Source organism: Mesoplodon densirostris, chromosome 19, assembly GCF_025265405.1.
Source record: "Mesoplodon densirostris isolate mMesDen1 chromosome 19, mMesDen1 primary haplotype, whole genome shotgun sequence".
In the NCBI taxonomy this organism is placed as follows: domain Eukaryota; kingdom Metazoa; phylum Chordata; class Mammalia; order Artiodactyla; family Ziphiidae; genus Mesoplodon; species Mesoplodon densirostris.
This window is the reverse complement of record NC_082679.1, coordinates 66,296,941-66,320,729: the sequence shown is the minus strand read 5'-3', so window position 1 is coordinate 66,320,729 and position 23,789 is coordinate 66,296,941. Positions and strand designations below refer to the sequence as shown.

General features: G+C 59.2%; 2 protein-coding genes across 2 annotated transcripts in view; one reads left to right on the top strand and one right to left on the bottom strand.

Annotated features, from left to right (window-relative positions):
- Positions 1-2,077: 2,077 nt before the first annotated feature.
- DBNDD1 (dysbindin domain containing 1) lies at positions 2,078-9,073 on the top strand. The gene is made up of 4 exons (XM_060084481.1): positions 2,078-2,108; positions 7,757-7,903; positions 8,066-8,206; positions 8,916-9,073. Exons 1-4 carry the CDS (start codon positions 2,078-2,080, stop codon positions 9,071-9,073), a joined length of 477 nt encoding a protein of 158 aa, XP_059940464.1.
- A 1,948-nt stretch (positions 9,074-11,021) lies between these two features.
- Positions 11,022-23,789, bottom strand: part of LOC132480326 (AFG3-like protein 1) — a 23,443-nt gene continuing 10,675 nt past the window's right edge. Inside the window, 14 exon segments of the mRNA XM_060084449.1 lie at positions 11,022-12,455; positions 12,537-12,580; positions 12,583-12,631; positions 12,634-12,744; positions 13,167-13,282; positions 17,195-17,320; positions 18,150-18,257; positions 19,558-19,587; positions 19,590-19,710; positions 19,921-20,058; positions 22,016-22,289; positions 22,742-22,866; positions 23,435-23,475; positions 23,478-23,499. Of these exon segments, the coding sequence (XP_059940432.1) occupies positions 11,862-12,455; positions 12,537-12,580; positions 12,583-12,631; positions 12,634-12,744; positions 13,167-13,282; positions 17,195-17,320; positions 18,150-18,257; positions 19,558-19,587; positions 19,590-19,710; positions 19,921-20,058; positions 22,016-22,289; positions 22,742-22,866; positions 23,435-23,475; positions 23,478-23,499 (1,899 nt within the window). The 3' untranslated portion in view covers positions 11,022-11,861.

The window sequence follows — 23,789 nt, the reverse complement described above, 5'->3', positions numbered from 1 at the left end:
TGGATTTTTTTCCTTTTTTATTTTAGTTTAATTTTATTTTTTAATTGAAGTAGAGTTGACTTACATGAAAATGTTTTTAATGAAAAGTTAAAAATAAGCACTGGCCTCTGGAGTCAGATCACCTGCTGTTTACCAGCTAGGATGCCCTTGACAAGACTCCGTCTGTATCCATTTATTCATATGTCAAATGGGAATAATTAATAAACACCAATACTGTTACAGTTACTATGGCTGTGTGACAGCTTGCCCCCAAATGAAATACAGTGACGTCTGTTTTGCCCATGAACCTGCAACTTGGCTGGGACTCGGTGGGGACAGCCCACCTTGGTTCCACGTATTACCCCGTGGGGGTGGCTCAAAGGCAGGCTCTCATGCCTGGCTACTGGCTGAGAACTTATGTCTGGTTCATTGGCTATTGTGGGCCAGAAAACACTCAAGTGGCCCCTCAAATGGCCTGGGCTTTCTCACACAGAGTGGCCGGGTTCCAGGGCAGCCTTCGGAAAGAGCTGAAGACCCAGCCTTGGAAGTCACATGGCATCAACCTGCCACAGTCCATTGGCCAGAGCAGCCACAAGCTTGCCCAGGTTCGAGCAGAAGGGGCACAGACAGGGAATGAATGTCTTGACGGGAGCAGAAGGTTCTGGAAGACACGGGGAATCAGAAATACTGCTCTGACCATTTTGAGACAATACAAACTTCCACCTCAGCTGAGTCTGAGCAGCCAGTGCCCACCTACTGTCCTGACCTCCTTATGTCCCCACCACCCACCCTGTAGCTCAGCTTTGTCCCCAAGGGGCTGACCTACCTCTTGGAGTGGCACAGAGTGCAAACGGCAGTGGCTTGTCCTCGTGGGTCATGAGATCATTTTAGCAGTTTTTGTTTTTGTTTGTTTTGTAAACGAAAGAAAAATGGGAACTATTAGCCTGCCTCACTGACTGACCGTTTCAAAGGCCATGGGCTCCGTGTGACTGGGGCTGCACTAGGTGGTGAGGCCCTGCGTTGGCTGAAGCTGTATATGGACAACCTGCCTTTGGGAGGATGCCTTTCCCGCAAACACCAAGTTCACACTCACCTCCCTCCTCTGCGGATTTTTCCACGCCCAGCTGGGAACAAACTTGTCTCCCTGATGCTTTTCTTTGGTTTGTTTTGTCTTTGTGAAGACCATGGGCTTGCATTTGGATCTTCTGGCTTCCAGCACGCGGCTGTGGCACCCTGGTCGGCTGCCTACCCTGTGTTCAGCTTCCCCTGGAAAATCAGGATCCCGTCTTCTAAGGATTCCCCGGGAGAATTAATGCACCAAGGGCCTGGCACAAAGCCGCATTCCAGGGCCTCGTGCAGGGTCCAGCGTCTGGAAGTGGGGCTCCATCGAACCGTTTGGTGCTCTCAGCACGCCCAGACCCTGCCTGCCTTCCTTCCGGGGGGGCCCCCTCTCTGCCCGCCTCCTTCTCCTGACCTCCCTTCCCCCGGCCCCTGCCCCCAACCTAGCCCTTAGACGATCTCGCCGCCCCCCCTCCCGGCCCCTCGCCGTGTCTCTCCATAGCATTTATCACAATCCGCAATTCTTGGCCTAAGGGCCCTATGGTGTTAGGCCCGCCCCTCCATACCCCGCAGAGCGCCGGCACGTAGTTGGCGCCCCACAAATTTGCGGGGGTGAACAAACGGACGGAAGTCGGCGCGGCTGCTGAATGAGGGCGCGCGCAAGAGGCCGCAGGGCCCGGGCCAGCGTTGGGGGACGCGGCCAGGTCGGGGTGGGTCTGCAGGAGAGGGTAGCCTCCGCGTGGGAGGGGTCCTCAGGGGCAGGGGCCGGCAGGGGGCGCGCGCGGGGCGGGGCGGGGCTGCACCTGTGCTGCGGGGCCAGGGAAGGAGAACGGGGTGGGCGGGGGGGGGGGGGGGAAACAGGGCCCCGGAGCAGCTGCGCGCCCCGCCCCGCGGGCTCCTCCCCGCCGCCGCGGCCCCCCGGCTGCTGCCCCAATGCGCTGCGTCGGGAGCCGGGGCCGAGTCGCCGCCGCAGCTGCAGGGGCGCCCGGGCCGGGTGACGCCGCCGCCGCGTGCGCCCCTCCCAGGCCCTGCCGGCCGCATGGAGCCCCCGGAGGGCGCCAGCCCGGGAGGTGAGTGCGGCCCCAGCCCCCGGGAGCCCACGAGCTGCGCCTTCCCCGCAGCGGCCCGCAGCCCCTTCCCCCTGGGCCCACACATCGGCCACGCCCCGGGGCCGTGAAGACCCACCGGCAGCTCCGAGTCCCCCTGCGCCGGGCCGAAGCGGGGGGAGCCTAGTGCGCCGCTCCCGGGAAGACGAGCGGGGACACCGCCCGGAACGGCCCCCGCGCTGGGCGGGGGGCGCACGGACCGCGTCCCCGCCCCCTCGTCCTCCGCGCTCCCGACCCAGGCAGCGGTGCCTGGCGCGCTCCTGAGTGGTTGGCCCAGAGCTTGGTCCTGAGCCCCCTCCCAGCGGAGCCGGGGATCTGGAAGATGGGGCGTGCCAGGGCCAGAGTCGGGATCCAGGTCAGCGAGGCGTGGGGGGGATGCTGCCCTCCTAGCTGCGCGTCTGCTTTGTTCGGCCCAGCCGAGCCTCCCTGGGGGTAGGGCGGGGAGGCCGCGGCCGGGATCCTCGGGGCACCAGGCTGAGATAGGGGCTCGGAGCGGGGGGGGGGGGACACCTGGCTCCGACTGCGAGGGCTCCCACGCCGGCAGGGGTTGCTGGCTGCCGGGGCGAGGCCCAGGAGCTTACACATCTGGGAGGGCAGGTGTGCACGTAGTGACCCCTCCTCACGGCCCCTGCCAGCTGTCGGGACGGTAGAGATGTACCGGGGGTCTCTCCCCATGGAGTCTGGCCCTACTCTGGCCCTGGCCTGGTGGGAGGGAAACCTTTCCTAGGACAGGTTCCTAGGAACCTCCCAGGAACCTTTCAGGAGGGGTTTCCTGTGCCATCGGAACTTGGATGCAAACTGCCGGGCTCCTCCACCCACCCGGCCAGGCCCCAGATGTGCCCGGGGTTCCCTGGAGGTCCCATACCAGGGAGCCACTCCCTGACCACATAGGGGCCCGCTGGGGGTCCCCTAGCCACACCAGTGGCCTGCTCCGGAGACCAAAATGCTGGCCCTGGAGGTGTTCTGAAGCAGTGGGTCCACCTACTGCTCTGTCTGCAGGGTGAGTTGGGCAGGTGCATTCCAGACGGCTGTCTAGGAGCTCACGTCACGCGCCCTCCGAGCACCACCAGGGACACTCAGGGGCTAGTGGGTGTGGGTTTTCTTTGTTTTGTCGTTTGTGGGAGGGACCCAGCTTTTTCTTCTCATTGGCAGTACGAGGACCCCAGGGCTTCCGGGTGGCGGCTTTGCGAGGATTTGATGGGGCAGGTTTGGAGATCAAGGGCTGGCGATGCCGGCAAAGCAGCCAGGCCCCTCTGAGCTCCGTGTCCCCTTCTCTCAGTGGAGGCCCCCCCTTGCCTGCACAGAGAGGGAGCAGAGGGCAGGCCTGAGGGAGGGGAGCTTAACGACCCTTCAGTTTCGGAACGTCACTTACTGGAGCCCCAGAGACCTAACTCATTCAGTGCTCAGACATGTTATTTACCAGGAAGCTCCTCTGTGCAGGCACCGTGGTGGGGCTGGGCCACAGCAGCGGGAGGTGGGCTTCACACACTTCTTACCCCGTAGCCGCGTCCTGCCCACATGGGGGCATCACGCGTGGGTAGCTGTGACTGTCATTTTCTGAGTTCGCTGACTTTTTTGGAACTTACTCTGGAGAGAGGGGCACACACACAAGTAGAGAGAACAGTATGGTAAAGCCCCCCCCCCCCCGTCCCTCACCCTGTGCCACCTGCCGGCTGCTCACCCGCCTGCACCCACCTTCCTTCAGTAGTCATTTGTAGCCAATCTAGACATATTGTTTCATCCTTATGTATCTCTGAAGTTACCTCTAAAAGGTAAGGTTTTTATAATTAAAACAGCATTTTTGCACCTAAACGAATTAACAGTAATTTCTTAATATCAAAGGGCACAGACATGGAGGGGAGAGGATGGGGTGTGCTTCTCGAAGGTGCCTTTGGGAGACCAAGTCTCTAGCCCACCTACCTCCAAGTCTGTCTGACTGGGAGACAGAGAGGCCTGGGCCCTGCCCTGCGGGGGCTGAGCCTAGATGGGGCCCAGCCGGCATTCTCAAAATGCTCCAAGGAGGAGCACTGACTCCAGGGACAGAGGCTGGGGAAATGGGGGATGCCGCCCATCCCTCCCTCCCTGCAGCCATGCTGGTTTGTATGCTATTCACTCATTCACTTCATTATTTCACTCATTCGTGTTGGGTATGTGCAGTGCACCTCCTCCATGCTTGGGGCAAAGCCCTGGGCACACAGCAGGGAACCTGAGATTTGGGCCAAGTTCTTGGCAGGAATGTGCTGGAAAATAGGTCAGCAGCGTAGCACCAGGTAACGCTATCATATCCGTTCATACCAGGCCCTGGGCCCCCAGTTCCAGTCTCCCCACGCGGGTGCTGCTTCCACAGGGCAGGGCAGCAGGCCCCCTGCAGGGGCCAAGGGCTTCACTCCCTCACTGGGGGCTCTGCCAGGCTGCTGGCCCACTGCTGACCCTGGGGCATCAGAAACACCGCTCACCTTTGCCCTGGCCTGGGCAACCCTGGGGTCTGCTGAACCCACCCAGCCTACGGCTTGGCCCGGCTGCCAAGGACCCCTGCCCTTGTGCCTGCCTGTGTGATCGGTCACTCCGCTTCACACCCCAGGAAGCGCAGGGGGTCTCACTCGTGAAGAGCTTCTCCCTTCTTCCTACAAGGGCTTATCGAGAGGGTATCAGACAGACCCAGGTGATTCCTAGCACAGCCGCTTAGTGACTCTGGGGTGGGGTGCTGGGCTCATTCATTCAACCAGCATGTATGGTGCACCTGCTGTGCACGAGGACCAAGCAAAGGTCCTGCTTCCTTCACATCCTTCCAGCCAAAAGATCAGTGTCCTTGACGCCAAAAGTTGCATCTTCTGCTTTCTCTTCCTCCCCTGCACAGCTTTGACACAGGCTAGGACACCAGGATTTACAAAATGAAGACCAGACGACTGCCAAAGGGAGATGAAAAGAATAAAAAAGTAGACATAAGGTGACTTTAAAAGTTCACCGCTACCATTTTCCATTGGCTCTGTGACACCATCGACTAGATGGTGTGCTGTTTCAGGGATGCTGAAATTTGATAAAATGTGCTTCTTACAATGAGTACAAAAGGCCACTGTGCCTGTAGGGGCTGGAGGTCTGTCCTGGGCTGTCTGGGACCCCTGGATCCTAGGCTCTATAATGAGGCGTATCTGCATACCCAGCCCCCTGACCCAAGGCCAGATGGGGAGGGAGGCCCTGCTTCCTTGCCCTGTCCCCATCTCAGCACCTGTGGACTGCCTCCTTCCCACCTGGACTGCAAGCCATCCCATACACATGCAGGCAGAGGCTGTCCCACTCAGCTCGGAGCCCTCCCAGCTCCCTCAGAGAGCAGGCAGAGATGTCGCCCCACTGGTGTCCCCCGCCCTCACCCACCCCGGCCATTCCTCAGAGGCAGCCGCGCTCCCCTCAGGGCCTTTGACGGTGCTTTCTCCCCAGCTATCACCCAGCTCCCACCCTCCTTCAGACCTGTCCCCAAAGCGGGACCACAACCCCCAGGGCGCCCCAGCCCTGCCCCACCTCAAGAGGGCAGGAATCACCTATTTTGTTCATCCGAGTCCCGTTCAGGCATCTGCCGGATGCACAGGTGAAGAGCGCTTTCTTTTCTAGATAAGGCGAGAGAGGGCCATTATGAGCAGAGACCCCCACCTCTGCCCCACCTTTTATGCTAAGTCCCCTTCCACCTGGTCAGGGCCTAGCTTCCCTGTGGGCTCAAGGTCAGGGTCTCCCCTCCCTCTGCTGGCCGGCAGGTGGTGGCTGAGAGCTCCCGCTCGACAAGCTGAAGGCCTCGGTGTTACTGGACAAGACTCCCTGTCCCTTCCTCGTAGCTGGTTGTGACGTTAGCTGAAAAACATATTGCTGGAACTCTGCCTGGCACAGAAAACCATGAGCCACTGTCATTCTTCTTGTGACTAACCCAGAGCCACCTGCCCCATCGGGAGGCTCCAGAGAAATGGCAGCACCTAGCCGGAGCCCCCAGCCGGCCAGCCACCCACCACGATGGGACACACGTGGAAGCAGAGTGAGACACTCAAGGCATGCGTGCACCCTCAGGGAGGGGGGCCCGGGCCGCCCCACCTTGAGGAAGCAGCACGCGCCTGCAGAGCAAAGGTCCCCAAGGGCTTCCTGGGCCTTCGACCCTCAGCAGGGATTCTGATGTTCTGGACAGGTTCCCGGCCCACCCCAGCTCCCGTGCCCTCTGGTCGGGAAGGTGTCCTTGCTGGGCTGGGCGGGCCAGGACACCAGGGAGTGTAACCCTACCCTCCAAGGATGCTCAGACACCACGTTCCAAATGCGGCAGCAAGGTGGAAACCAGATCCGCAGCCCCAGTCCAGTGGGCCAGCCCTGGGCCCTGAGTGATGACACGGCACAGGGCAGAGCCAGGCAGGCCCCACCACTCAGCAGGCCCACCTCCCCTCAGCCACACTTCCCAGGGAGCGGTTCCCTCCTAGAAGCCAGGGGCGACCCAGCCAGCTCTGCAGCTGCAAATCCCACCCAGCCGGGGACCCTCCAGACCCACGCGGCCCACCGGGCTGCTGGCCACACAGGCCCACCCCTCACTGGCAGCTGTCGGCACTGGGACCCCCTGCTGGGCCCCCCCTTGGCAGCTGCTCCTGTGGCTTTGTCCACACCCAGCTCTCGGCGCTGGACCCCTGGGACGGGCGGCCACACTGCTGAGGGAGCGGGAGGGCATTCTTCACTCTTTACTGAGCACCGGTTCAGCTGGGGGTCCCCCAGCTGGGGGCAGGTGGGGTCTCTGTCGGGGGAGGGGGGCTCAGGAGAGAGCAGCAGTGGGGACGCCAGGGAGCTAAGGGGTCCCGTTGCCTCAGGGCACGTGCCTGCCAGATGACTGGGACCCCTGGCCGTGTGGGGCAGAGGGCCCTGGAACACTCCAGAGGAGCTGGTAGGAGGTGTGGACGGAGCAGTGTCTGCCCTGGTGACAGCAAGCATTCCGTGGGGTGGAGGGCCCGCCCCCGGGTGGCACAGTCTCCACCAAGCAGATCCCCGAGAGTCCTCGCCTCTCACCCGACAAAAAATAACATGAAATGAGCCATTACATAAAAACAAGAATTGCATAGAAAAAACCCTGGAGTAACATTCCCAGTCCGGAGGCATGGTCGGTGGAGAGGGGTGGCTGGGTCCACCGTCCGGGAATCATTTTATGTGAGAACGTGTTATGTGGATTCAAACACAACATGGGACAGACAAGTGAGCCGGGGCCATTCTGGATTAAAGGGCGCCAAAGGGCAAGGAAATGCACAACCGCCCACCCGACCGTAGGTTGGACCAGAAAGTAGACCGGTGACAGTATTGGTGTCTTGGGGTCTCCGACAGGACCAGCAAGTGTCCCCGCGAGACCTGTGGTCATTCCTGCTCAAGTAATCAGGGCAAAGGGTCTGGAAATCAGGGTTACGGGGAACGGCAGCGTCCTCGGAGAAGCCCTCCGCCCCTCGTCGGGCTTCCTGACCCAAGGTCACCCCTGGCCACTGTGGTCACTGCCCAGAGCCTCAAGGGAGGGCTCGATGGGCCAGGTTCTCAAGTCCTCCCAGCCTGCGTCCTGGGGGTGGCGGTGGGAGACCGCAGTCCCCTCCCGGGTAACGCCTTCTCTGTTGCAGGGGTAGTTAAGGAGGTCGAGGTGCCAAGGGCTGCCCTGGGCACCCCCGTTCCTGGGACGGGGACCAGCAGCCACTCACCTGTGGCCGAGGAGGAGGTGGGCGTCCCAGTACCGGCACCGGGTCTCCTGCAGGTCACAGAGAGGCGGCGTAAGTACAGCCCACCTGTCCTGGCGTGCTCCCTTGGACCAGGGGCGGGTCCCTGGGCCTCAGGTGCGCCCCGGGGAGCAGGCGCCGGGGATGGGTCAGCCCCACCTCGTTCCATCGCACTGGCCTTCACCTGGCCCCGCTGACGCGCCCCTCTGCCCCCAGAGCCCCTGAGCAGCGTCTCCTCCCTGGAGGTGCACTTCGACCTCCTGGACCTCACCGAGCTGACTGACATGTCCGACCAGGAGCTGGCCGAGGTCTTTGCCGACTCGGATGACGAGAACCTGGCCAGCGACTCACCCGCAGGTGGGGCTGCTGCCGGGGTCTGGAGGGGGTTGCGGGAGGTCCTGGGGCCTCAGGCCACCCAGCACTGCTCCCTGGAGACCCATTTTGGAAAATGATTTCCTTCCTGGCGCGTGTTTAAGTGTTTGCGGACATGGCACCACTTCTGCACTTCACACGCCTATCTGCCGGCTCTGAGGGATTTTTCTACCCCTCCTTAATTTCACTTTTCAAATGCCAACATAAGGCCACAGCCACAGTCCCACTGAAAGCAGATTTCACTACTCGGGTTTAATCCCAAGTAGGCAGAGCACAAAGTGGGTGGTGTTCACCAGTCCTGGCTCCTCCTCAGCTCAGTTCCCAGGAAGCGCTGGAGCCCGCAGGCCGCAGAAACGGCACAGGAGCCACCGCGGTTATGGGGGCCCAGGGACCTTCCCCCCTCCTGGCTCACTGCCCATGCAGGCGGGGGTGGGGGGAGGGAGTGGGTGGCACCTGCTCCGGGCCAGACTCACCCCCAGGGCGGGCGCCTCAGCTGCACGGGGACCCTCCTGGGGACAACAGGAAAGCCCCTGGCCAGGCTGCACCCAGACCCACGTGTATACATTGCTGGTGCCCAGGGGACCCCAACGTGTGGCCCGATGCCGTGCTGGAGGCACACACGGGCCCAGCCCAGTAGCTGAAGGAGTGACCTGGGACCCCAAGCCACACTGACCCCAGCCTGCGTTCCCACCAGGCCTGCACCCGCTGCCCAGGGCCGGCTGTCTGCGCTCCCCCTCCTGGACACGCACCAGGGCCGAGCAGAACCGTGAGAAGCAGCCCTTCGGCGACCCCGAGCGGCAGCCTGCCGTTGTGGACACGTTTCTCACCGTGGAGAGGCCCAAGAAGGACTAGGCCGGCTGGCCCGGGGCCGAGGCAGGGCAGGTCCGGGCAGCCGTGGCCCCGTGGACGCTGCCCGCCCCACGTGGCGCCTCCGCATAAGCACAGCCCAGTGGCCTTACGTCCAGCTCTTCCTGGTCGCTGGATCAGGGACCAGGCCCAGGGATGAGACGAGACTTCTGTCTGTAGGAATGGCGTTCTCGTCTGTCACCAGACTCGCGGGTAGGGGTGCGGTGAGCAGGGATCTGCCCATGAGAGGCGCTCTGCAGCCCCCCGGGGGGCTCGGGGCTCCAGTCTTGAACGGCAGTGCCAAGCTCCAGCCCGCGGGACACCTGCTGCCCTAACCGCCTGATTCCAACCCTGCGCCCCTCCTGCCGCCCGGGAAGTGTCGGCACCAGAGCCCCCAGACCCTAACACCCTGCTTGTCGTGGTCCCTGCCTGAGAGCCAGACCCACCTCCTGAGCTCGGAACACCAAATATGTGACGACTGCCTCAGATCGCCGGGCCGGGCAGGGCAGGCGAGGTTCGCCCTCGCCCCGTCCTTGCCATGACAGTCCCTGCGGCCCACCAGACACACACACACAGGCACGCACACACGTGCAGCAGCCCGAGGGGCGTGGGGACGTGAGGGGACCTGGGCACAGCGCCTGGCCCCCATTTCAGGGGCGCCAGGCTCGGCTGCTCCAGACGCTTACATACTAAGGGACGGAACTGGCTTCCAGTCAGACAGCGAGTCCAAGAACACTTTTAAAATAAATGTGTAAGCTTGCTTTTAGTCCCCAAGGCCTCCTGCCCTGACCCCTTCTCCACTGAAACATTTCTGGGGAAGGAAAACAGGCCTGGGCACATGCTGGGCCCACTGGGCGTGGCTACAGCACGTCCCGCCAGGAAAAGGGTCGCCCTGTGCACCAGGAGGGACACGTGAGGGGCAGCACCACGGAGGTGTCTCCAGACACGACCAAGAATTTCACGTAAAAGGGATCCCGTGAGGGCAGCCGCGCCCCCCGCCCCCCAGGTCTTCCCCCGCGCCGAGTTCCCACCTTCTTGCTAGGCTTCTGCAGATCGCATTTCCAAACAGCAGGATTAAAACGGCACCCTGTCCTAAGTCTCGCTGACCAGTCTCTTCCTTTCCAGCTGATGTGGGAGCTCAGGCGTGCGGGCCGGGGGCGGCTGCTCTAGGGGCCTCCAGGAGCTCCGCGCTCTGGTCCTCTCCCAGCTAAAGCCACTGGGGGTTCCACTGTGACACACCCTGGGCTCTCATTTGGGTCACGTTTCAGGGCCAAGCGCCCTGGCTCTCGAGGCGTTAAAGAAGCGAAGACCCTGCCCCCACAAGCCCAGGCTCGAAGAGGCAGAGGTACCCGAGAGGCTCTCCCCAGCCTGGGGCAGGTTCCTGCGGAGGCAGCCGCCAGGTAGGGTCCGGTCCGCCTGTGAGCGGAAGACCAAGGACGAAGCCTAAACCCTGACCGTTTTAACCACCATGAGATGCAGGCCGCGTGCCCCGTGCCGGGCGGTTCCTCCTGTGGGGCTGAGCCTCCCTAATCCGAGATCCTTGGCCAGGCCTCGGCCCAGGTGGGGCGATGGCCCAGACGGGGTGCGAGGTGAAAGGGGGCTGAGGAGACTGGAGGGGGTGCAGGCGTGGGGCACGCAGGCAGGGGTGCTGTTACCAGGGGGGTGCCCTGGACCCGGGGAGGGGCTGCACCCAGTCTCCCAAGGAACACACCCCCAGGCTCAGGACAACGTGGGTCCTTCCTGGGGTCAAGGAGAGAGCACCCCACCTCCATCAGAAGGAGCCCCAGGACAGGCCCCTGCAGGACGCCAAGCAGCTCAACACACGGAGGCTGAGTGTTCAAGGCTGCGTCACAGGGCGAGCCCCGGAGATCTCAGAAATTCAGCAATACACGTTCCACAAACAACAAGGTTGGAAGTGTTTGTCCCAAGTTGGAAACTCTATTTTTGAGGCAAACATACCAAACAATTTGGAAAATTTCATCCCCGAGGCCCAGCGTGTGGCCACGGCCGGGACAGCAGCGGCGGGCACGTGGGGCGGTGCCCCTGCTCGCACACTCAGCCCGCGTCGCCCGCCCCACGGCCGCAGCTGCTGCTACTGTCACAAGTCTGACAACTCCGACGCCCTGGCCGTGCTCTGGGGACCCGCGGGGCCATTTCCACTCACCCCGACTCCCCGGGGGCTGGGCCCTAGTCTCGCTCCAGGACCAACCGGCGAATGGAAGGCTCAGCCCTGGAGCTTAGCTACGACCCCCGGTGGCTGTCCTACCACGTGGAGCAACCCAGAGCCCCCTCTCCTGGACCCTAACAACACGGGCCACAAGGAACGCAGCTTCCCGGAGACGCACGGTTGGCAAGGCCCCGACCCTGAGAACAGGGGTGGCTCCACTCGGGTACGCCCCAGACACCCCGCCTGTGGAAGTGGCGAGGCCCCTCCATGAAGACTCACGGGTCTTCTACCCCGCTGACCGCTGCTCGCTTGGCGCCCGGCTAGTATTCTCCTTTCCTCAATTCTGAACCTCACCAGACCTTGAGGATTTCTGAACTGGGCCAAAAGCCCGCTCTCCGTCTCTCCCCAGGGCAGGTGAGGGGACCAGCACCAATGTCCCCCCACTGGGCAGCTGTCCCCAGCAGATGAGCCCACCACCCACCTTGGGGGAGGCCCAGGGGGTCCTACACGCAGGCCCACAGGGGGCAGGTGAGTTTCAGCCACTGCCCTCCCCCCTGACTCGGGAACAGGGTCCCAGCCCCCACCTCGGTGGAAGGGCACGTTCTGGGAGCTGGAATCCCCGTGGGCTCAGAGGACCCTGACCTGAAAACACCCATTTGTGATTATCACGCGTTTTAATTTGCTCTCTGGAGATTCCGGAGGCTTCTCTCCAGGCAGGGGCGCTGGGCTGGGCTCTCCTGCATGGGGCACTCCGTGCCGCCCTCCTCCGGCCCCCGGCGCCAGCCCTTCAGCCCCTTGGGAAGGGACGTGTCCTCCTCCAGGCCACCCGTGCCCACCACGAGCTTGTTGTAGGTGGTCTTCTCCACGAAGGGTCGGGGCCCAAGCAGCTCCACCACGTCGGCCCGCTCCAGCACCTCCCTGTCCAGCAGCCGCCTGCCCACCTGCACACCGGGCCACGTGAGGCCGTCCGATCGGCGCCCTGTAGGGCCCCCATCCCGACCCTGGGGACGGGCCGGCCCCACTCGCCTTGTCCACCCGCTCCCGGCAGCGCATCAGCAGGTCCAGGGTGCGCGCGTGCGCAGAGCTGACCAGCCGCCGAGCCTCCTGGTCGATGAGCTGGGCCGTGGCCTCGCTGTACGGCTTCTCCACCAGCGCCTCGCCAGGCTGGGAGAGGTCGAAGGACACCTGGCCCAGCTTCTCGCTCATTCCGAACTGCACAATCTGGAGCAGGCGAGGGGTGGGCGTGAGCCTGGCGGACGGTGCCCTGAGCCCCCTTCCCAGCCCCCGCAGCCACCGCCTTACCTGGGCGTACGCACTCTGGGTGACCTTCCTCAGGTCGTCCTGGGCCCTGTGGTGATCTGCCCGAAGAACAGCTGCTCGGCCACGCGGCCACGCGGCCACCCAGCACGGCGCACATACGGTCGAAGAGCTGCTCCCGCGCGTACAGGTACTGCTCCCTGGGCAGGCACTGGGCGTAGCCGAGCCCCTTGCCCCGGGGGATGATGGACACCTGCCAGATACGGCAGGCGCGCCCTGTTACCCCCAGGGTCCCCGGGCATCCCGGAGGAGGAGAAGAAACCCTGGGCCCCAGCGCTGACAGGTCACCCCAAGGATGAACACAGAAACCCCCTCTGTCCCGCCGTCCCAGGAAGCTGTAGAGGAGCTGTGCCGTCAGGGGAAAGTTTAGAGTGAGGTGAGTTTAACATGGAACCTCCTCCAGGTGTCAGGTGGCCAGCATCCAGACCCCTCCTGGAACCAGCACCCCCCTCTCTGCCCACCCACCCCTCAAGGAATCTTGTAACAAATTCTACACCATTACATCCTCAAAGAGTGAAGAGGGCCGCCACCTGGAATGCACCGTGCCCACACAGCACCCCCGGGAGGGGAGTGGGCCCTGAACCACACCGCAGATGCGCAGGGGGATGGGCCAACCTTGAGCAGGGGGTCTGCGTGCTCCAGAAACCAGCCCACCACCGCGTGGCCAGCCTCATGGTAGGCCACCGTCATCTTCTTGCTGGGTTGCAGGGCCTGCGTCTTCTTCTCGACACCTGCAAGTCAAGTTCGTGGCAAGAGGCAGAGGACAAACGGACAGCGGAGAGGTGGGCGCCAAGGCCCCATTCTGCACTGTGGGCATGTTGGGGGCCAGTCAGGGCCTCCGTCCACCCAGGACAGCCTGTCCACTCCACGCACACTGCTCAGGCCTGCTGGGCGCCTGTCCCCCCATACCAGACGCTACACTGCCTTCTGCTCTGCCGAAGCCCCGCCCCACCGTGCAAGCGGCAGGTGCCTTTGGGGGCCCGTATGTAGCCAAGGGGGTGAGCTACTCTCTGTGGCTTGACTGGCAGTGAGGCGGGACGCAGGGAGACCAGGAGCATTCTCTACGCCGCCTACACCCAGTCGCAGGCAGGGAACAGGGCACAGAGAAGGCACCACGACCCGCGTGAGCTCACCTTCAGGGCTGGTCAGCTCAGCGGCGCCCCCAGGACAGCGTCGAGCAGCTGCGGCGACTGCCTTGGGTTACTGACACTTGTCTGTGCATGCCACACTTCAATAAGACGTGAAGCAAAGACAAAGCAGCCCTGCCAACCTGCTGTCTGGAGACGGGCTGGCTCTCACAGCTGTGGGGCGGGATCATGAAGGACAGCTGCTGGCCGCACGGACACCTCCCTGACCTCCGTCCACAGGAGGGCACTCGGGAGACCTCTGCCCCACGCTGAAGCTTCCCATGGAAGCACGCAAAAAACCTGCCTCTCAGCCACGGGCAGAACCCGAACCTGGGTCTGAAGCAGCGCCCTGGAGGTTACATCTCTTTGAAATTCTAAATGTTGCTCGAGTAAGAGCACGAAAGCCGCTGGCAGATCCCAAGTCCCAGATTTTGGTCTGGAAAACTGTCCACGGCTGCAGCTCACTGAAGTGAAGCTGGGGCCCCAGGGTGGGCCCGCTGTGGGTCAGAGCTGGAAACCGCCCCTCAGCACTGCCCGGCTCGCCTCCGATGACCCTCTCAACCGCCTGCTCCAAGAGCTTCTCCCGGACCAAAGGACTCAAGTGGCGGGCGGCGATCAGGGGCGCTTCACTGCAAACATTAGAAATATCAGCACCCGACCCGGAAAAGGAGAAACAGTCCCATCAGTGCCCCAGGGCGGGCTGTTAGAGGAAAATCTCCAGCAGAGGGACCAGAGCTAAACTAGGTCAAGGACTTGAAGGAAATGGGACCTGCCCTGTCAGTCACCGTTGCTTTCAGCCAGTATTTTGGTTGAACAATTTACTGAGGTATGATTTATTTAACGTAAAATCTATCCGTTTTAAGTGTACATTTCAAAGACTTTTAGTAAATTTATCAAGATGTGCGACCATTGCCCTGATCTCATTTCAGACATTTCCATCACGGATGTGACGTCTGTGGCTAATTCCTGTACACATGCCCAGCCGACCACTAACCTACTTTCTATCTCTATGGATTTGCCTCTTCTGGACGTTTCACATAAGTGGAATCACACGACACGTGGACTTTTGTGTGTGCTTCTTTCACTCGGCACGGCATTTTCACGTTCATCTGCTATCGTAGCGTGTATATTGGTATTTCATTCCTTTTCACAGCTGAATGAGGTTCCATCACGTGCACAGTCGCCCCGAGGCCTCCACAGGAGATGGCAAACTCCACGGACGCTCAAGTCCCTGATATAACGTGGCCAGTAGAGCTGGCCTTCTGTACCCACTCCACACACACCCATCCATCCAGTCACGCACCGCTGGACACTGGGGTGCCCTCTACCTCTCAACTATTATGAATTATGTTGCTGTGAACATCTGTGTAAAGCCTTTTTGTGAACAAATGTTTTCAATTCTCTTTGATACCGAGGAGTGGAACTGGGGTCATACGGTAACTGTATTTCACTTCTTGAAGAACTGCCAGGTGGATCCCCATGGCCACACTATCTTACATCCGCACCAGCACCATGCGAGCACGGCCGTCTCCCTACACCCCTGGCAACTCATCCATCTGCCTTTTATGGCCATCCTGGTAGGTGTGAGGTGATATCATACTGTGGTTTTCATATGCATTTTCCTAATATCACTGGGCACCTTTTTATGTGCTTTCTGGCCATCTGTATACCTTCTTTGGAAAAATGTTCAAATCCTTTTCCCAGTTTTAAATTGGGTTCCTTAAATATTTTGGATTATAAACCCCTACCAGATGCATAATCTCCAAATAGCTTCTTCCATTCTGTGGGCTGTCTTCTCACCACCTCAATAATGTCCCTTGACGCACAAAAGATTTTAATTTTGAAAAAATCTAATTTGTTTTCTCACTTGTTGCTTGTGCTTTAAGAAACCATTGCCAAATCCAAGGTCACAGAGATTTGCTTTTAAGACCTTTATAGTTCTAGCTCCACAGTTTAGGTCTCTTAGCCATTTTGACTCGACCGCTGCATGTGGTCTAAGGTCTAGTTTCGTCCTTTTGCTTGTGGACACCGTTGACCCAGCGCATTTGATTGAACAAACTGTTCTTTCCCCATCAAATGGTCTTCACACCTTTGACAAAAACAACTGACCAAGGACTTCCCTGGTGGCACAGTGGTTAAGAATCCACCTGCCAATGCAGGGGACATGGTTTCGAGTCCCGGTCTGGGAAGATTCCACATGCTGCGGAGCGACTAAGCCCGTGCGCCACAACTACCGAGCCTACGCTCTACAGCCCGCGAGCCACAACTACTGAAGCCTGTGCGCCTAGAGCCCGTGCTCCACAACAAGAAAAGCCACCGCAATGAGAAGCCCGCGCACTGCAACGAAGAGTAGCCCCCGCTCGCCGCGACTAGAGACAGCCCGCGTGCAACGAAGACCTAACGTGCCAAAAATAAATGAATAAAATAAATTTAAAAAGACAACAACTGACCGAGATGCACAAGCGCACATCTAGGCTCTCAGTTCTACTCTATTGGTCTACGCCCACCCTTGCGCCGGCAGCCCCACTCTGTTCGCTGGAGCTCTGTGGTAAGGTCTGCATTAGGGAAGTGCGTCTCCCATCTCTGCTCTGCACAGGCTCTGCTGGCTCTTCAGTCCCCTGGCAGCTCCACAGGAAGGTCAGAACCAGTTTTTCCCTTTCCAGCTTTAACAATGTACAAAGGTTCTGTTCCTACACAGCCCCGCCCACCTTCACAGGTTACTTTTTTTTTACGTCGTGTGCCCATGAACACAGACATGTCTTTATGGGTTTAAGCACCTGCCCTTTAAATCATAAAGAGAAAACAGAGGAGCTGCAAACCAAAAACACACAGGATGCTGGCCTTTACGTTTACCTATGCAGTTCCCTTTCCCAGGGCTATTTCCCCACACAGCTTTGAGTCACTGGCCAGCACCCTTTCATTTCAGCCCAAAGGACTCCAGCATTTCCTGGAGGGCAGGTTTAAATATAGTAAGTTCCCTCAACTTTAAAAAACAATCTAGCAATGCCTTTATTTCTCCTCCCCTATTGAAGAACAGTTTTGCCAGATCCGCTGCCTTCTGGCCTCATGGTCTCCAAGAAGAATCGGTTGTTAGCCTTACTGAAGACCCGGCCCCACTAGGTGTCCCTTCTGTCTGGTTGGCTTCAACAGTCTCTCGTTATCTCTGACCAACATGGATTACACTGTATCTCAGTGTGGACGTCTTGGAGTTTATTCAGTTTCTTGGACGTGTAGACTCAGGTCTGTCATCCAATTTGGGAAGTGCTGAACCATGACCCCTTCAATGGGCAGCATGCCAAGGGGACGAGGCATCACTGCCCTATGTTCCCGGGGTGGCAGGAGTTCAAACAGGCACAAGCCAGCCTTGGGGCTAATCATCTCTGAGGCCTCCGATATGTCCATCAGACTCAAAAGTTCTAAAGACAAGGGTAGCACATGCCAGGACCAAATGGCACAACCAGACACCACCCACCGACGACACGCCCAGACCCGCACGGCCCAGCTGGCCACACTCACCCATGAAGCCTGGAGTGAGGGCCGCAAGCTTCCTCGCCAGGGCGTCCTTGCTGAGGCTCTCGTCCAACTTGAGTGGATGCAGGTGGACCCTGAAGATGGACGACCTGCCTCTGATGTCAGGGGGGCCTAACAGAGAGGGAGGCCCCACTTCACTGCAAGGGCCCTCCCCTGCGTGTCTGTGCTGCACACTCGGCTGTCTGACCTGGGCCAGGGAGCTCCCCGCGGCAGAAACGACCCACAGGTCACGTACGTTCAGCTCTTCAACACATCAGAGAACTTCCTGACCGTGGAGCTTCTGGTCCACGCAAATCCATCCCAGGACAGGGACCCAACCACAAGCAAACTCTGGCCGCCCTGGCAGCACGGGGTCCGTGAAGGACTCAAGTCCTAAACTCCCAGGATCTCCTCACCAGTGGAAAGGGCCAGGGTGAATGCTTGTCTCACTAACGGCGCACAAAAAGTAAAAGCTGAAGGATCCAAGTCTGTCACCTCGCTCCCACCTGCATGGACTGCAGTGACCTTCCCCCAGCCCCAAGTACACCTGTTCTTCCCAAAGTGGGGGGCACCCACGTACCTCCACCGTTTCACAACACTGTATTAACGGCTTTAGGACCCCGATCAAAATCTCCTCCAAAGACACAGCTAAAGATCTAACCAAACTTTTTTTTTTTTTTTTTCTTTTTTTTCTTTTTGCGGTATGCGGGCCTCTCACTGTTGTGGCCTCTCCCGTTGCGGAGCACAGGCTCCGGATGCGCAGGCCCAGCGGCCATGGCTCACGGGCCCAGCCGCTCCGCGGCATATGGGATCCTCCCAGATCGGGGCACGAACCCGTATCCCCTGCATCGGCAGGCAGACTCTTAACCACTGCGCCACCAGGGAGGCCCGATCTAACCAAACTTTTAACCCAAAGGAGGGAAGAGCCAAGCCTCAGCACCCAGGCAACCAGCACACTCACCAGTGTAAATCTGACGGTCAAACCGGCCGGGCCGTGTCAGGGCCAGGTCAAGGATGTCGGGGCGGTAGGTGCTGGCCAGCACCATGACGCTTGTGGTAGAGCTGAACCCTGGACATGAGGGAAGCAGGTGAGCCCAAGGAGGGGGCCCAGGCAGCAGGGGTCTCTCCTCTTCCCAGGGCTCCTCCCCTGCGCAGCTGGTGCCGTCTTCCCAGGACCCCTGCCGCCCACCCTGGAAGCCCCACGCTGGGCCTGCTTCTCCTGCGGGCCCACAGCCCACTGCACAGGCTGCTCGGTGTGGGGTGGACACTCACGCCCAGGGCTAGCTCTGACTCGTCTCAGAAGGCAACCAGTGGCTCTGGTCCCCGCGGCCCCCAATGCTGACTGAGGCGCACATGCACTGGTGGGTAACCAGCCCTTCCTCAGGCCACGGACGCCCATCCTAATTTATTACTGGTCTATTACGGCCAGCCTCTGACACCACACGGCAAGCTGCAGGGGCCAGGCAGAGCCTCCACCGTCGGGGCCCTGGGCCGCTGCGGAGACCTGCCTCCACCCAGGCCCTGGACGGCTTGCTGGGCTCAGGGAGCCCGACTGGAAGGCAGGTGGCGCGGCGAGGGCCTGAGCTCACCCAGCACTCATCTGCAGAAAGGCCTGCTCACGGGGGCCCTCGGCCACCTCTGGGACCTGGGATTCAGGACCGCCCCGATAAGAGGGGCTCCCTGCGCCTCAACTGTACGTGCAGACGTGTGGTTTCTGCGAAGCACATGCCTTGCTCCTGGGAGGCTGGGATCGTGGCACATGCTGGGCAGAGGCTGCCACGTGACCAGCCCCCAGGGGAAACCCCACTCCCGAGTGTCACCCAGCCCGTTGCCAGGGAAGGAGCTGCATCCTGTGACTCCAGGGCTCCAGAGACCGTGGCCGGCTTCCCTGGCCACCAGGCTCCTGCTCCTTGGGATTCTGCTGTATCCTGTCACTGCACTCAACCGTGGTCCTGAATCCAACTAAACACGGAGTCCTCCAGGAGAATCACCAAACCCTGGGTCCTGTCGGGGACCCCAACACACCTCCAAAGCCAAAGTGAGGACAAGACCTGCCAAAGTGAGGACAAGACCTGCCAAAGGTCCAACAAAAGCTTCTCCAAATTTGGAAACTAATAAGAACGCCTAGACTCTTCCCGCGAAGCTTCAGCAGGGCTGCTGGGCTGTCACGTTGAGCTGGGACCTCCCCGAGTCAGAGGCCAGCGTGGAAGGAGCCTGGGTGTCGGCCCGTCCTGCGCTGAGCTCTGAGGGCAGCTTTCTGCACCGTGTGTGCCGAAAACAGCCTTCCTCAAAAGAGAGCAAGCAGGGGTTCTCGCCCGGGGAGGTCCCGCACACAGGAAGGCCTGGCGGACGGTCGTGCAGCCGCTCACCGTCCATCTCCACGAGCAGCTGGTTCAGGGGTTCTCCTGCTCGCCCTGGTCCCCAAAGTGCCCACGGCCGCGATTCCTGCCAATCGCGTCAATCTCTTCAATGAATAAGACACAGGGAGCATTTTTTCGGGCCATTGCAAACACGTCATGGACCTGAAATAGGAGTCCACGCAGGGTCTGCTTTGCCACTGGTACCAACACAGGACTAAAGCGCTCACCAAGCTGAGCCCTCGCCTCTGGAACTCGACTCTCATCTCAGCTGCTCTGCCTGCCCGCCCGGCTCCCGCTGCACATCTGCGCTCTGCGCCTGTTGCCAGGGTCCCACACGAAGCCCAGGGCAAGGATAAGGGTGCAACCACCTACCCGAGCTGGACCGACGCCGACAAACATTTCCAGGAACTCGGACCCGTTCACGGTGATGAAGGGCACGCTGGCGTCCCCCGCAGTCGCCCTGGCGAGAAGCGTTTTGCCGGTAGCAGGAGGACCAGTGAGCATGGCTCCCTGAGACAGAAAGGCAGTGCCTGGTTCTGAAAGGGCACAGATGGGGCCGAGGAGAAAGTCACGTTCTACTGAACAGGCGTTTTCTAGGCCTGCTCCACGCGGGTCGGCTGAGGTTTGCTTTCGGTGTGATACTTTCTGCTTGTAAAATGAACGCACGTTCACCATGAAACGTTCAAACGCTGCAGACGTGGGAAAGCCCCCCACACCCCCAGTACAGCCGAGCAGGTTATTTCTTCAGGCAACCCTCCCAGGGCAGAGCTCGCTGGATCTTGCGGTCTGATGTTTAATGGTCTTTGCCAAACTGCCCTGTGAAACACACCAACTCACACCAGGACAAACAAGAGCGCACGCCCCAGACCTGGTCACGTGATTCTGTCCAGCGCGCCCACCGGCAGCTGTGAAGGCGGCCCCTGTGTGTGGTCACTGGCACCTGTGCTTCCTGATCGACAACCTGCCTTTTTCTATGCTTACTTAAGGTTGAAATTCACAATTCACGCCCCAGAAACACAGCTCAGTGTTCCTTCCGGGCTTACCATTACGCCTGAGGAACGAGGAGAGATTTAAGTGGGGCTCACATTGCTCCACTTGTAGTCGAGGGTGTGGGTTAATATCTACTTATTTCAGAGGAGACTCTAAGGTTGTTTTTTGAAGTCTTTAAGGACAAAAATAAAATACATAAAGGGAGGGAGGAGGGAGCCACAAAACTCAAAACCACAAGGCGTCAGGGCCCCACGTCCCCGTGAATGTGGATTCACAGAGGGTCTCCTCAAGGCAGGGGTCATGGGACCCAGGGTGCCTTCTGTGCCCCCCACACCCGGCTTTCCAGCCAGCTCTCACCAGGTGGTCAAACAGAAGCACAAACCTCCTGCCCACAAAGCCCCAGCGGTCAGTCATGCTCTCCTGTTGTTCAGGGCACTCTGGGGGAAGCACAGGGCCACCAGGAAGGTCCATGCGGTGAGCACTGTCCACCCGAGAGCTCGTAGCCTGGTCCAGGGCCCAGGGATGCCTCGAGGGATCTGTGAATCTATTCTATGTGAGACGCAAACCTTTCTGGGAAAAGGACTCACAGCTTCAGCCAGGCCCTCGATAGGGCGACACCCAGAGACACCTGCAGGTAGACGGAGCGGCCAGAATCACCGTAGCTCCACTTCCTTTGCACAGCACCCCAACCTGCGTCCACACCGCACACCTGTCCCACTACTGGGTCGTGGGCTTCCCGAGAGACAGCTGCATCTGATCCCAAACCCATTTACGAGAGTTGTACTTGATGGTTTTTTCTTTTTCTTTTTTGGCCATGCTACGCAGCTTGCAGAATCTTAGTTTCCCAACCAGGGATTAAACCCGGGCCATGGGAAGGAAAGCCCCAAGTCCTAACCACTAGACCGCCAGGGAATTCCGTGTACTTATTTTAATTATATACTTTGATAATAAGTAAAGAAAGTTGTTTCTTTGAAAACAAAGTTGAAGGCTTTAGATAATAAAGTAATAAAGGCAAACTGTTAAAGAAAAAATGCTGCCAAATTGAATGGATAGAAAACTGAAAGAGTAAGAAAAAGTCATAAAAATATAGGATCCTGCACTCAGACTGCTTCTACGTTCTCAGTTCATTTTAAAGAAACAAAACTATAGACATTAAGTGCTTTGTGCAGGATACTTAACAGAGAATTTGATCACTGGGGCCAAACTCAAAGGAAGGCCTGTGCTCTAAACGAGACACCACACCAACAAAGATGTATGTTTGTGCTCGAAGGTGAAATAAACACACTCCAGGTGGGCGTGCACTGTCCCTATGATTCCAGTTTTATAGTTTCAAACAGCTGATCAGATAAGAGGATTTCCACTCCCCACTGTGATTAACAAGACGCAGCATCGTTACCACAAGCTACACGGTCCCAGCTCTGTCCACAGTGAACCAGGGCGAAGCTCAGAGCATCACCATGTTTTCTCAAATCAGTACCTTTGGAATTTTGGCCCCGAGGTCCTGATACTGCTTGGGCTTCTTCAGGAAATTCACAAACTGCATGACCTCCAACTTGGCTTCTTCGCAACCAGCCACGTCCGCAAAGCGCACGCCGACGGTGTTCTTCATGATCTTCTTGGCTGTGGTCTCGCCAACGGTAAAGAGGCCCCCTCCTCGCCTGCCACGCCCAGCCCCCATCGAGCCCCTCCTCGCGACATAGAGGAGGATTCCGATCAGGGGAAAGGTAGGCACCAGGCTTCGCAAGAAAGACCTAGAAAGTCCAAGAAAACCATCTGTCACATTCCCTTGAGAGACAGGCCAGAAACACTGCCTCCAGGCCATGAACAGTGGACGGCTCCAGAACTTGGTTTTGCTACACAAAAGGGAACAGTTTGCTTTTTAATGTGCCAACCTGTATATGCAGCTTCCCCCATCCACGCACACCTACCTGCTCAATTTCACCTGTGGGTGAAATCAAGTTTCACCCCTCCAGACCCAGCACGGCCTCCCCGCAGCGGAGCCCTTCCCGGCCCACTGCACACAGTCCTCAGGCTGCCTAGCTAAACATTTCCCTGATCAATTCTTTCCTCAATAAAAACCGAGCCAACAAATTTATCTTCCACCACAGACACCGTGACTATCGGAGAACACCTGTAACACGCCTGAGCGGGCACAGCAGGAAGCGCCGCGTGGCCAGTACCGGGCCCAGCTGCACCCACTCACCTATCGCTCTCGGTGGTGTAGACCACAGCCGTCTGCCCCGGGACCTCGATGCCCAGCTCCCAGTGGGTGGTCTCCAGGTTGCACTCGAAGGTGTCCACGCTGCTGATGTTGAACCACACAAACTTCTGCAGAGACCAAGGTGCCAGGCGCTGTAGGGGGTGCCCCCCACAGCCGCCGCCCCTCCCCAGCACCTCTCCCAGCAAAGCCCGGAGCAGCTCTCACAGGCCACCTGTCCTGGCCCCAAACCACAGGCTTAGGGTTGAGGTCAAAGTATAAATGCCCATTGACAGCTGACGTCGCCTTCCTCTGTCATTTTATTCTTCCCCCTTCCAGATCTCAGCTGGCAGCTGTCATGTGTTACTTGGCAAAACTGAAGCACAGTTATAGCTTTATGAGGGTCCTGCGCTACTTGGAAGACTGTTCCTGTCGTGTCACCAAAACAAACGAGCACAAGTGGGTGCTGGAAAGTGAAACCAGGGAAGGCATTTCTCTAAAAAAACAGAAAACTATACCTTTTTTTTGGCCGCGAGGCTTGCAGGATCTTAGTTCCCCAACCAGGGATTGAACCTGCGCCCTTGGCAGGGAGAGCTCGGAGTCCTAACCACTGGACCACGAGGGAATTCCCAGAAAACTACACCTTACGCTGAAACCAAAATCTACATCTAGGACACCGGCCTTGAACCCAGCCCTCACCTCAGACGATGTCCCAGGGGCAGTAATAACACGCACAAACTGTTCACGACTTCCAGCCGGTCCACCTAGAAAAGAGACGACCAGTCAGAAGAGCTGAGGTCCCAGGCAGGACATGGCATAGCAACCCTGGGCCTCTTCCTCAGACGAGCCTCACACACATGGGCCGCGCCACTCTCCGAGGGCAGCTCACACTCCGCAGGACAGGTCTTGGTTTTGTTTCCTACTAACGTGGACAATTTTAGCCTGGGATTATTTTAATAAACAGGAACCAGTGCAAGAAGAGGGATTAAAATGTGGCACATCTGAGCACTAAGCCTCCAAACTGGCTTAAAAATCCCGAAGGAGGGAAGTTCCC